This window comes from Lytechinus variegatus, chromosome 4, assembly GCF_018143015.1.
Source record: "Lytechinus variegatus isolate NC3 chromosome 4, Lvar_3.0, whole genome shotgun sequence".
Classification (NCBI taxonomy): Eukaryota; Metazoa; Echinodermata; class Echinoidea; order Temnopleuroida; family Toxopneustidae; genus Lytechinus; species Lytechinus variegatus.
The window spans coordinates 10763505-10778226 of NC_054743.1; the positions used below are offsets into that span (position 1 = coordinate 10763505).

At 36.9% G+C, this 14722-nt stretch overlaps 1 protein-coding gene across 5 annotated transcripts in view; it reads right to left on the bottom strand.

Moving 5' to 3' along the window:
* Positions 1-489: 489 nt before the first annotated feature.
* LOC121413355 (DNA polymerase theta-like) overlaps positions 490-14722 on the bottom strand; it is a 41684-nt gene continuing 27451 nt past the window's right edge. For all 5 annotated transcript variants that reach the window (XM_041606146.1, XM_041606147.1, XM_041606148.1 and 2 more), the window contains 9 exons: positions 14298-14451; positions 12790-12950; positions 11805-11984; positions 9206-9512; positions 7949-8221; positions 6780-6964; positions 5722-5833; positions 4281-4550; positions 490-3547 (listed from right to left, as the gene is read on the bottom strand). In XM_041606146.1, the coding sequence (XP_041462080.1) occupies positions 3300-3547; positions 4281-4550; positions 5722-5833; positions 6780-6964; positions 7949-8221; positions 9206-9512; positions 11805-11984; positions 12790-12950; positions 14298-14451 (1890 nt within the window). In that variant the 3' untranslated portion in view covers positions 490-3299. The remainder of the gene's footprint in view (positions 3548-4280; positions 4551-5721; positions 5834-6779; positions 6965-7948; positions 8222-9205; positions 9513-11804; positions 11985-12789; positions 12951-14297; positions 14452-14722) is intronic.

The following is a 14722-nucleotide window of genomic DNA, read 5'->3' on the forward strand; positions in this document are numbered from 1 at the left end:
TAAAATGAGCAACACATCAGGATGTGCAGACATGTAATTGGAGTGTTGGTCCTATTCTGTGCTGGATATTCTTGCAAGGTTAATAGTCTAATAGCTAGAAACTGATTGCTACAGATTTTTCCTGGGAATTGTAATGAACATCTTTTCTTCAACTTCTACCTGGAAGACGTGAAGCTGGACTCTAAGCCAAGGGAAATGCCAATATTCATTATTGATTGAACATATTAAAATAGTTGTGCTAGGGGAATTAAATGATCTTCAGCTCGGTGTGAGCAAATCAACTGTGGCATATCCTGGAATAGCCAGTGTTACTGAACTGTATCCAAAGTATTTTTAGAATAGTCTCCTTTCAAGCATTGTAACCTTGCTGTTCATTTTCAAGAAGTAGACTTTATTTTGATTTTTTCCAGAGCACAAGCTTGAAATGGAATTGGATTTCATGATCTTTCTCTCAAGCTATGAATCAAGTCACACATTTGATTTATTTTATCTCAATTGCAAAGATATGAATTGCAATAATTATTACCTCAGTCAGAATTAGTGTCAGCACAGAGCGCTTCTTCAATATTGCCTGTTGAACAAATGTAGTTCACTGGTCACATGCTACTAAGTTGCCCTACTGGCATCAGACTTATCAGAGGCCTCTTGGAGAGTGGTGTTTAAACACAATTATAGAATTCAGATGCAAGTCCGAATGCTTATATTTGATTGGTTGGAAATCAAATTGTGTATGACTTTTTAGTGTTACGTCTCTATCTGCAACAGTCTCCAAATTGAGTTTAGCAACATCTACCACTTCTTACTGCAACAGCCATTGTTCGATCATATTATTTAAAGACGTTGTATGACCAAGACATAGAAACAGCCCTCTTGTTGGTAGGCATGTGATTTGCTAGAGCAAAGCATTTAATTTGATATTTGTGCAAACCTTTGCTCAGGAACGTACCTCGGACATAGGCGGCAAAACAACATAGACCAACTGATTTAAAAATAAGATCAACATTACTTGCTTGCCTTTTCAAATAGTTATTGATAGGTGATCTATCAAATTCTAAGGATATGCCCCTATCAATTCTGTAAATGAAATTGTAAAGTGTAAATATTTTTTGGTAAGGCATGCCGAATGTCACTGTTTTACATTTGTTATTATTATATCAGGGTGATCATATTAGTGTGTTTGTCAGTGTAATTCTTCAATCTAAAGATGCAGTTTGAATCTCATTATTTTGGTACTATTGTTACGAGTATTTGTTGTAACAAACCCATTAACAAATATGTAGTCCTGGAATCAGACACATTTTTGCAAGAATCTTCAAGTGTGATCAGCGGGGATGAAGTCAAGCGTAGAAGTTCTCCTAAGTCACAAAGCTGCTTGAAAAAAATTCTCCATGAACTTGACTAGGCTGACTCGATCTCTTGGTCTTACTCCAATTAAACTTGTTATACACTGTACAGTGCATATAGAAAAAGGTATTCCACGATTATCAGAGGTAAGCTGTCAAAATTTCTATTACCTGTTTTTTTGATGTGCACTGGAATGACAAGTTACAATAACATCTCAAAGCTAATGAAATTAGTCGATTTGATTGGCTGAATTTAAACTTCTGCATTTGTTATGACTTTATGAAACATGACCTTAATATCCAGAAAGGATGCACAGGTGCAGCGATATCAAACAGACTGGAAATGCAAGGGCCTCTTATTCAGCCAATTACATTCTCAAATGAGAACTACATGTAATAAAAAGCCTCATGTTGCATGTATTTTAGATCGTTTGAATGCAAGATAGTTTTCTTTGAATTTCCAATTTTCTGAAAAAATAATTGTGAAATTCAGCATGAAATTCAACTTTTTGAGAAACAAAATTTTGTATAAGGTTAAGATCAGGGCCATTCATAAATAGCTACAATCGATTGAAAATATTGGTTGTATCTCATGATGTCACTCGGTCCTTGCTTTTATGAAATTCTCCTCAATCCACATGGTCACTGAGTGAATGTTAGACTGAGGATGTTCCATATCACTTGAATTAATGAAGCAAGCACACATTTGTCATTCATTCCAATATTTCATGTATTTATTGACTCTTGTTGTTGAAAATAAATGTTAACAACAAAAGAATTTGGTTGCATACATTTGCAGTAGTATTCTCTGCATGACTTGTTAATTGAATGTATATGAGTAGCAGTTCAAATATTGAATTATTGAATACCGAATGATACATTGAAAATTTGAGACACGTGCAGAAATTTCAGAAAATCATTTTTGCCCGAGTACATGTAATTGATAACCAAAATGAACAAAAAAACATGAATCGTGAAAAATGGATAGAAATCAGTAAAAATATACAATTCATTTAAATGATACAACTTATATAGAAATATATTTACATAATTATATTAAAAAATGAAAAATAGATGCAAAATGTATTCCATGCATAGTTCATTTCATAATATACTTTGGTATTCAGTGATGTACATACAAATTCAATTTGACAATACCAATTCACAATAGACTTGAAATTCTGTAGCGTTGCAATATAATAAATACAATATATATACTTATTTGATTTAATTGCGTGGTCGTAGAGTGTGTGCACATTATATCCGTGCACACAGCGATCCTTGAAATGGAATTTCATTTATTTCAACAAAACTTTGCAACTGACTGTGACTGGATTTTAATAGATAAGATGCGTAGTTTCAAATTGTGCCTGACCTACAGTAGTAAGAAATGGTTATCCAAATATTGAATATTGAAATTTCTTTTAATTCATTCAAGTCATAAGTATGGCTAAATCGGATACCAGTCACAGGCCAGCTGTGATCAATGTGGCATCAACGCGCTTTTCATTCTTAAGCACATTCTTTTTGTAATTGTCTAAAACTTGACAGGTCATGGCACTCAGCATTCTCATGAATCAATTCATAATATACATGAAAGAAATTACCTTGTAAACATTTCATCAAACATCCTCTCACAATTTCTTTAAAACATCCACTCACAGATATTCACACAGTGTTGGGCTAAAGCCACCTTAAAGAATTTGTATGTCTGCTTAATGATAAAAAGATGTAGGGCAAAAAGACCTGGCTCTAACTTTTTGTAAGGTACCTAATTACAAGGAAGATGGCATTCTCCAGTGTTGTCAGAATCAGCTGTGTCATCAATCCACACCCCCCCCTCCTGAAAATTATAATACTTAATCACTTATCCCCTGCAGAAAGCAATCCAAATGGCTTAATTGCTCTCTTGAGCTTTTGCCATTAGCTCTGCCACTTTTTCATCACCCTCCCTCATCATAAGTCCATTTCTTCAAGTGTTCCCCATGTCGGTCCAACCTTCACTTTAACAGGTAATCTCACAGAGAGTTTAATGGCATTCTCCATTTCAGTCTTTATCAGCTGTGCTACTTGATCAACATCCTCCCTCCGGACTTCATAGATAAGTTCATCATGTAGCTGGAGAACAAGGAATGCTCCTGAGGGAGTGAATCCAGTGTTGGAGGTCTGAAGTCTTCTGCTCTTCCGACGGCTAGGTGCTATACCTGGAGATTCAAAGAAATAGTGTTCAATAATAAACTCTATGCAGATGAAAATATAATCTATTAGCAGGAATCTGTGCAAAGCATCTACAATCACTGGCTAAGAAGTATCAAATTCAAGATGGTCACAGAAACTAGATCAAGACTTGAAACTGACATTATTTGCTTTAAATTCTTAGCTGATTCTGATTAAAAAAAAAAAAAATTCTTTCTTTCCCTTCCGTCATTAAAACTGATAGTATCTTGAATTGGCATGTTCCCTTTCACTGAAAATTAACACTAAATATCAAAATATAATCTTTGTAGATTTGCATGGTGGAGTTTATAATGTGGAGAAGGTTTACGGTTCATGAAGAAGGGAAGGAAATATTGGCAGAAAGATTGAAATTGAAAGACGAGATAGGATGACAAGAGGATATTAGAAGTATTCTTTCTTGAAAGTGAGTGAAGTCCTGAAAAGGACTGTAAACCAGATGAGATGAGCTGAATATGGCTTGAGTAGCAATGGTTTGAGCAGTAGCATCGCTACTACTCATCTCATCTGGTTTACAGTCCTTTTCAGGACTTCACTCGCTTTCAAGAAATAATACTTCTAATTTTCTCTGTTCATTCTATCTCTTCTTTCCATTTCAATCTTTCTGCCTGTATTTCCTTCCTTTCTTCATATTACACATGGTGAACCGTAAACCTCCACGGTATCAAAATATAGTCGAACAAATTAACTTCTATCACTCGCCTAACTTCTCTTCCTCTTTATGTCTATGGCATCTCTTAGTCGCTGGATACTCCACTGCTAATCTCCGGTCAATTTTGATCATGGCTGTTTTGACCAGGTCAGCAGCTGACCCCTGGACAGTAGTATTGACTGCTTGTCTCTCTGCTTGGTTTCTTGCTCCAGGATTAGTGTGGTGGATGGACGGTAGGTAACGTCTTCGACCGGTCAGTGTCTGGATGTAGCCATGTTCCTTACACTGCTTGACCACTTCGAGTAGGTAGTTCTTCATGCCTAATTATAAGCAAGATGAAGAGATCAGAACTTTTGTATTAAATTTTTTAGTAAATTAAGAGGCTTTTATAGGAGGAAATTATAATTTGTTGACAAATTTTCGGCATTACTCCTATTTGTTTAAGATCAGTATGCTCGATCTGTAATGAAAATCATAAGATCAGTATGCTCGATCTGTAATGAAAATCATAAGATCAGTATGCTCGATCTGTAATGAAAATCATAAGATCAGTATGCTCGATCTGTAATGAAAATCATAAGATCATAAGTCAGAAAAAATTGGAACCAGTGGGATTCGAACATGCCATCTACTGCTTTCCGGGCAGCGACTCAACCACCAGGCTATTCTGGTTCACGGCTAAGCCACGATGAACTGAAATTCAGATACCCTCGATCCTCTTCTTTCTGACTCATTGCTATTCAAATGCCGTCCGCCGTGGACAATAAATAGTAAATTAAGAGGCTTTCATAGGAGGAAATTTTTCTGACTTATGATCTGATGATTTTCATTACAGATCGAGCGTACTGATCTTATGATTTTCATTACAGATCGAGCATACTGATCTTAAACAAATAGGAGTAATGCTGAAAATTTGTTAACAAATTATTAAATTTTTTGCTTGCCGGCCAAACATTTAGTGAGTGAAGAAAAACAAGCAAAACTCATCTTCCAATCATGGTTAATGTAAAATCAGAACACCTTTATAAATGTCCTAAATTTTAAATTGTAAGAAGTTAAATCACTTGGGTAATGTCATTTCTTTTTGCTCCAATACATAAAACAACTTAAAATACAATCTCTTCTAAAAGTTTCACTGAGAATTAGACATCTCCTTTTGATCTATTATCATTTTATAATAATAATAATATAGGGTATTTATATTGCGCACATATCCACCTTGTTAGGTGCTCAAGGCGCTCCTATATTACCCGGCTAAGCTAGACATTCATAGCGCACACAGCTTCTTAAGGAATTACTTCCTACCGGTACCCATTTACCTCACCTGGGTTGAGTGCAGCACATTGTGGATCAGTTTCTTGCTGAAGGAAATTACGCCATGGCTGGGATTCGAACCCACGACCCTCTGTTTCAAAGTCCGGAGACTTATCCACTGGGCCACAACGCTCCACCATTTTATCACCAAATATGACTTTCCTATTAAACACTCACCCTTGTATTGTGATTTGAATGACTCCATGAAGGCAGCAGCATCTTCCTCACACACTCCTAGCTGCTCCCCTAGAGCTCTGGCTCCTATACCATAGATCATACCATAACACATCTGAAATAACGGAAATCAGTGAGATAAACTTTAATGATTTACAATTACAAGCTTCGCTTTTTGTAAATTCCCTCATTATCACATGCTAACTAATCTATAATTTGTCTAATCATCAAAATGTATCTGGAACAAAAAGAATTCTATATATTCCATCTATTTGCTACGAATTTGTTAATTATTGAAGTATTCTTATAACACATATTCTGTTTTGAACATTCATACATATGCACATATATGTTTGTTATGTTTATTATCAGAAAATGGAAGTGAAATAAACTAAACTGAATGATTGCTTCACACATGAGCTCCATAGCACAAAGGTTTCCCAAATTCCCATCAATTGCGATTGTAAATGCCATTGGCCAATCAACATTATTAATGCATACATTTATTTCAAAATGCTGACAATAAACCAATCAAAACACTTCTTTCATATTTGAAATGCACTAAAAATGTTGTATTACAGGGCCTAGATCATGTAAAACAATGTCAATTCTGACTGTAAAACATGATGGGGAAACTCTTTTATTTTTATTCATTTGCTAACAAACAATTTATTTCAATGCAAACCATGAAGAACATAACATAATATAATTGTAATATAATTATTAAGTGACATCCAATGCCAGGGGCATCATCTGAAATAAAATTTATACCAAATTCTGATCTGAAGCTCTTCAACATTATCTGCCAGTGCAATAGTAAAAAAAAGAGGTTTTATTATATTGATTGAGCCCTGATGATGATGATGATGATGTTAATGATGATGGTGATGATGATGATGGTGATGATGTTGATGATGGTGATGATGATGATGGTGATGATGATGTTAATGGTGATGATGATGATGGTGATAACGATGATGTTAATGACCATGATGATAATGATGACTTTAATGATAGTTTTCTGATATGAACCTGTCATCAATTACAAATCCATCTCTTACTTGTTTGGCCTGTTGCCTCTGTTCTGCTGTGACATCGCCTATATCGACATGCTTCCACTTGGCAGCGATTTGCTTGAAGACATCACTACCACTATTCAGGATACTCATGAGACACTTGTCCTTGGCTAGATGGGCTAGGAGACGTAGCTCAAGCTGAGAGTAGTCAGCAGCAAGCATCAATCCACCTGGGGATGTGTAATAAACATTCCAGTGTGAAGTATCGCATGTACATGATAACGCGCAGATTCATGTGGGACATACCCATCACTGCATTGGTCGTAATGATGCCGAGAGGATGCGTACTACTGCATATTAATCAATGAGATTACAAGATTACATGGGTGCACTTTTTCTTCTAAGTTTGTATTGATTCCTTTCTTTTGAATGATTTGAACGTCAAATGAAGTGATGAATTACTACTATTACCTGTATGTATGATCAGTATACTGTAATGATATTCACAATTATAATAAACCTGGGAAACAAATACATATACAGTCATATTTTCAAAGCTCAAAGATATTTCATGTCAATCTATGTAAATTAAAGGGCCCAGCAACTGTCAAATCATGGGAAAATTGAAACAATACGAAATTTGCATGCCAATTGACTTGCATAACATAATCCGTCCGTCATGAGCGCCCGTCGGACTAATGCGATAAAAGTTTGGACAGCGCGAATTTGACCGAACTCGTGATACATCGGATCAACGCAGTTCCAGTTTCCAACAATCCCAATTCCTAGACTCATAACAGGTCTCTTGATTGCTAACCCAAAATAAATAAACACTGTTTCAAAGTGAAAACACGAAGTTTACTTCAGGTTGGTTGGTCTTCTTACTACTGCTCTCCTATAGACCTCCAAGACATGCTGGCATCTATTACATAACACCCTCAGGCATGCAGCCGAGTGAAAGACTTGAACCCCTTTTATGTTCCTAGATAAGCCTTGATTTTCCCATGATTTGTCAATAAAAGGTCGCTTTAAGAGACAATAATTAGGCTGTTTTTGTAACCGTCCTTGATCAGTGGTACAAAAAAATATAACGGTTCACAACCCAATGATATAGGAGTAGCAATTATTTGAGCAGTGCAACCTTACCCATTGATTGATATTCAATTCTCTGACATACACAAAACAATCAGATGCAAAAAGGAATCAATAGATACCTTTGAAAGGGCAGAACACATGCCTAATACTGACAGCAAACTTTGGGCCTGGTTTGGGTGTGGGTCCACTACTAATGACAAGCGGGGTATAAGCTCCTATCCTGGTCATTCGACCTTTCTTGCTTCGATGTGATGAGACCGCTGAAGGAATGAAGGAGGCAGTCCCTTGAACAGCGCCCCCTCCAGGTGGACTCTCCCCAATCACAGAAGGCATGTTAATGTCAAACTCTTTAGGGATGGCCTGGATGTTGGGTTCAAAGGTCGCGACCCGACCTGTTTTGAGGAAGAGGAACATCAGTCCATATGAAGTCTTGAGTTACAGTCACGTGGCCCAATTTATTTTGTTTTTATAGAATGAAAGGTATTAAACTACATAATCATTATCCAAAGGGCCAGGAAAAGCAAAACAAGTAATATTCATCTAAGCTTCTTCTAAGTTTTGTATTTGTAAATCCTTCCACAATTAATGATATCATAGATAATGTGTGACAATTGGTAAAGATGAACATTTTTATTTCAATCAACCCCCCCAAAAAAAAAAATCAAGGTGCACCAAAAAACACATAAAAGATATGAAAGGTACTCCCTATTTCCATTTCTCAAAACCACATAACCCATCAAAACGGAAAGCACAATTTGAAACTACATGTGCATATTTTTCATTCTTGCATTGATGAGTGGATACCACGCGCGACCAAAAAACATGTAAAAAGGATGTCTTTTCAAGATAGGGCATGTTACGTACGTAACGTAATAAGGGTGTAAAAAACACTAAAATAATGAAAAAAGGGAATCTATTTTCGATAGGAAAGCTACGTGTTTAGGGTCAAATTTGAGAGGGTATAAAAAATCAAGACTAAAATGTTTTATATAAGATGTACTTTTTGCCCAAGAGTCAACACTACATGTTTAGAGCATGATTGCGCAAGTGGGGCTGTACTTAACCCAATGATGTAGGTAAAGGTAAAACCGACGACCTATTTCCGTGACATAGCAATTGAAATATCGCTGTACTTGTTTAGGGGTTCAATTCAGGGAATACTTGCCAATAGTATCTTCGTGTTTCCAATACTTGTTAAGGGTAGGGTTTCACATGCCAATACTTGTTAAGGGGTGCATTTTCAGAATATGGAAAATATGTGTTTAGGGTGCTTTTTGAGACCCCATGGTCGCGCATGCTATCCACTCGTCAATGAAAGTGCCCCCCACCCCCCGGATTTGATGAAATTCAATTTTGTATTATTGAGGTGTCATTACCTGTAGCAGTGTGAGTCTGGTATACAGTGAAAACCCGATCCATGTCCAGTCTACTATTATGAACCTTCTCCTTCTGGAGAGGGAACACCACCTTAGCCACGGCAGCAGAGATCCGACGGAACTCCAAGATGATGGCTGGGAGAGGATGGAGAGGTTTGAGCTTCTCAAGGGCCTCCTTGGATGTGCTGAAGTGTTTGGCCAAGCGAGGGCGTCCTCTTGCTCCGAGGGTGCGACGGGCAGGTGCTGCTGTGGTGGAGATGAATGAGGGGTCGCCATTGGGTGGGAGCTTTAGCTCTGTGTATAAGACCTAATGTGACATAAGAGATATACTTATTATTATACATGTATTGGTTGCTGTTGGTAACTTTTCCTAGAATTACAGTTGCTCTACATAATTAAGTATTATTATGTCATTGCTGTAACCTGGCAGCAAATAAAGCACATACATCCTAAAGAGCTTCAATTTGTGTCTTACATTTCAAAATTTTCAGGACAATAGAACATTAAGATATCAAGCATACAAGCATTCTTTGATTGCACTCTACCACTCTAAATCCAAGCATACTTCAAGGTTCAAAAGTGTAAGAGAAATACACTGACTGGTCATATTTGTTTCTTCCAGTATGAAAAAAAAAATGGAGGGATCTATGGAATGACAATCGTAGCAACCCACTCAGAATCCACTGCAACAATAATACCCCTGACAGAGAACTTCAAAACAATGTACTTCTCAAATAATATGAAAACAATATCATCAACCTTATTGTCACACCTCCTTTTACCAAAAAGCTATCCACTTTATCCTCCTCCTCCTTACATTCACTACTCACTTATGAATTTTCATAAGCAACAACAGAAGATGTTTGTTTTTTTAAACCAATGAGTATAATACATGTATATATGATAATACTGGTAATGATATTAGTGTATGGTACTAATCATATTATCGTATTAATAATATCTGTTTATAATTGACTTTAAGTCAATGCCCGATTTATATTTGACTTTGTTTTCTTTTTTTATTTCGCTATTATCTTTGAGGCCGCTACCCTAGTCAAGCACTGCTTATGGTAGCGGTCTCCAGCATTTTTTTTTTTTAATCCAGAAAGTACAACATATAATATTGCAAACTAATAGTATCTATATACATTTTCCAGTGAATTATTATTTGTATTTATTTGTGTAAAAGGAAATGTATCACAACCTTTTTTATGTTGTACATTATGTTTGTTAATAATTTCTATTAGAAATATGCTGAAATAAAATAAAATCAGATATTGATGAAAATGATTTTTGGAAATAATGACAATATCAGTTATGAAGTTATCTGCTTTTATTCCCCCCTGCCTGCTTTTCCCCATCATCTTCATGGCGTGTAACTGTAGGGGTTGTTCTAATTTCTAGTTGCCATGACTACACAGTTGTGTAACATTTAACTTGTGATGTAAGAGAGAAGCCATGTTAATCTATCTTGGGGGTTTTCCCCTCAAGTGGCTCAAAAAATATTTTATGTTATAATTTAGATGTAGGGTTTCAGAGGCACCAATATTTTTTTTACGACTTACGAGGTTGTTTCAGAGAAACAAAATATTGAAACTGATTGTTAACGTGCATGCCTACGAAACCATCTAATATTTAAAATATTGGACGAAATGAATATTTTGCCCCGCCCACAAGATTATCATTGGTTAATAAATGATTGTGCGCATGAAGCTTTTGTTATGTCAAAATGAAATTGAATTGCGTATAAGTTGCCAGGAGGTGTGGTAAGGGAGCATCAAATGCGCTTGCACTATACCCTAGTGCATCTTTACTTCATTAAAAAGATTTCTTTTTTAAAAATGACAATACTCAGGCGCCATGCTTATGATTTACAGGATTGCCATAAATGATGGTTACTAAAGACAATTTTTTTTGCTTCATTACTTTATGTTTAGCTTTGTGGGGGTATCTAAATAATAGTAATATTGGATGACCAATTTTCGTGGGATGCGCAGAAATATTGTCACTCGCTGAAGAACAATATTGGATTCGTCTCCGACTCGTCCAATATTGTCCTTCAGCTCGTACAATATTTCTTTGCATCCCACTCAAGGCCATCCAATATTCTCTCAATCACCTTATTTGTCTTATGCCTATAATGATCATCATCTCAAGTGATCATCATCATCATGATCATCATAATTATCATGATCATGATGATCATCCTCATCTTCATCATTATCATCATCATCCCTCTCATTGTTGTAATCATTATGATCACCATCACCACCAACATCATGATCATCATATCGATCAATTCATCATCATCATCACCGCCACCGCCACCACCACCACCTCCTTTAACCACCACCTCCACCACCACCACCACCACCACCACCACCATCATCATCATCATCAATACCACCACCTCCACCACCACCACCACTACCACCATCATCATCATCACCATCATCTTCAGCATCCGCAACCTCCTCCTGTGAGCAGTGGAATCCCCCTCCCAAATTCTCCTCCAATCTTATCTGAATCATTACCCCCACTTCAATTGTCATGACAACCACAATCATTTTAACCACCAATGATATTGCTTCCTGCTTACTTGTGCAACATCCTCTGGTGATGTAAGTGAGAAACCATGTCCAGCTATCTTGTATGCTTCCTCCTCCAAGCTCTTTAGCTTAGCCTGCATGATAGATTTCTGTGTTTCACACTCAGCTCCATCAATCCCAATACCATTCAGTTCCACTCTAGCTAGGGTTACAATGGATGGCATCTCAACCTGAAAGGGGTAAGGGGAATGCACAAGCAACTAAATTAGAATGGGGGCATCATGGTCTAGTGGTTCTGACTCTTGCCTTTCAAACAGAGGGTCGTGGGTTCAAATCCTAGCCATAGTTTGTTTTCCTTCAGCAAGAAATTTATCCACACTATGCTGCACTCGACCCAGGTGAAGTGAATGGGTACCAGGTAGGTTTAATTCCTTGAATGCACTGAGCGCTGGTGATGGTAGCTCGAGCTAAAGCCAGGGTAATAATAGCAAGCGCTTTGTATCCTCAGGCAAAAAGTGCTATATAAATCCAGCTATTATAAATAATTAAAACATGTATACAACTAGGTATACATATTCAGACTGAAAAGAGTGCTGTAATTCTAATCCAACAACACAAACAGAATAAATGTACTTGGGGAAAAGGGGCATGTTGCAAGAAACGTATTTGCAATCAATTGCAAATTTGGATTTGCAGATCAAGTAGCAAATCGATTCATACTCTCTGATGCAGAAAAGGAGAATAGGAGACTATCAATCAAAAGTAGTTTGGAAATTATTGCAGGGGGCCATTTCATAAAGAAGTTCGTAAGTTAAGAGCGACTTGGTGAATGACTGGTGAAACTTTCTTAAGTGCTTAACCAAATTGCCAATGAATATACCATTTACCACAAGAAAGGATCACCAGTCGTTTTTAAAGTCGCTCTTAACTTACGAACAGCTTTATGAAAACACCCACCTGGAATAACAATTGATCTGGGAACCAAACTTTTACATACACTAAATTTGAAACACCCATTTCGAGCTCTCAGCTTACCTCAAGGAATGGTCTCCACAGGTCCAACTCCTCTAACTGCTTCTGCATGACATCCATGACCTGTAGGGCCAGGACTGCTTCAGTAGTAGCCCTTAGTCTACTGGATCCATTCATCTCTGGACTAACCCCTGGACCACCAAGACCTAGACCACCACCAAGAGCTACAAAGTAGAATGGAGATGTCAAAAGAAGATCATTGTACCTTGATAAAGTTGCTCTAGATCAGGAGGGTGTAACACAAAGTTTTAAGTATGACTTAGATTTGCACTTAAATGCCGACGTATACATGATATGCAATGCGCAATCTTATTGATTAATACGCAGTAGTACGCGTCCTCTTTGCATGATCTGACCAATGAGGTCATGCCTTTTCCATTGCATGCAACAAGGCATTTAAGTGCAACTCTACGCCATACTTAAATCTTTGTGAAACACCCCCAGGTCATTACACAGATTTGTCAATGTAGTCAATAGACATTCCAACAAATTTTTACACCGATGATAACTATATATAACACAGTGCATGGAATGGTGGGAAATTTAAAATTCCTATTGGATCAAGAAGTGAACAACAAAATAACTACGGAAGAATCAAATTCTTTGAAGAATCTAGTGCTAAATAAGATCTATCCAATGATGTCTGGAACAAACATGATGCACTATGTGTAATATGAGTAATGGCATCAAAAATGAAATAATCAGGTATTATACATGTTCATTGTAATGTACATCTTAAGTTTGTCTGATAATTGTTAAAACTTGAAATGTATAATGCTGTTTGTGCTTATTAAGTGTGGGTGATTTTTGTAATCATTCCTGAATTGCTTCAAACCATGTCACTGAAGTTTGATATCACCATGTCTAAATGAGGCTCAAAATGGTGATAAATGGAGGGGTGTGAATGGGAGGGATAGAGATGAAGTAGGAATATCATAAAGTAGCTGAAAGAGTATGGAGGATTATGAAACATTGCCCAGAGCACACAAAGCAAATACCAGAGGATAATTATGTTATATTGGATGGCTCAGAATGGAATACCAGGAATATTTGCCCTAACGAGTGGACTATTTCTGGTATTCCATGACATAAGCCATCCGATGGGTAATTATTATCATCTATCCCCCCCCCAGAGAGAAATTTGATTTAACAAGTCATATCTCTTATCTTATCACATCATGGCATCATCAATTCATAGGATCAATTTTGGTCATTCAACTGCGACTTATATGTAGTTCATTACGACATCATTGAGCGTAATTGTGATCTATGCTCAGCATCACATTACTTTCATTGTACACGTTGCATACATTTCACACTCACGCATGCGCACTAGACTGTTGAATATGGTCTTATACTCAAGATAATTTTTTTTACAGGAGCCTATGGGACATTTGTCGGATTTTGGTCCTTTTTAGGGCTCTGATACTGCACGGGCAATTGATGCAAACCAAAATATGCGTTTTTAATGTATCGCTCAAACACTCTACATAGAGGATAATCATTCTTACCTTCTAGTAGATGTGTATCAGTCGGTGAATACTGTGTGACCAATGATTGAAGGTTAGGTTCCTTGCTACCAGGGTCTATCAACCATTGTGCTATCTTAGGATCCTCAAGGCATCCTGATAGAAGACATCCACAGGCTTGGGATAGGATCTTATACTGGTGATTAAAATACAACAAGATCTCCAGATTATAACCAGGTTCAGGTAAGTTATGAGCCTCTACAAATGACTGGTGATCCAATCTTTGTGGTAAATTATATGCCCCAATTTTCAGTGGTGTCGAGTTGTTTCCCAAGAAAAGATCACCAGTCATTTGTAAAGATGCTCATAACTTATGAACAGCTTAAAGAAATGCTCAACTGTTTATATTTTACCATTTGCATATCTACAAGCACTTATTAACATTGCATACACACCCAAAATTTCCA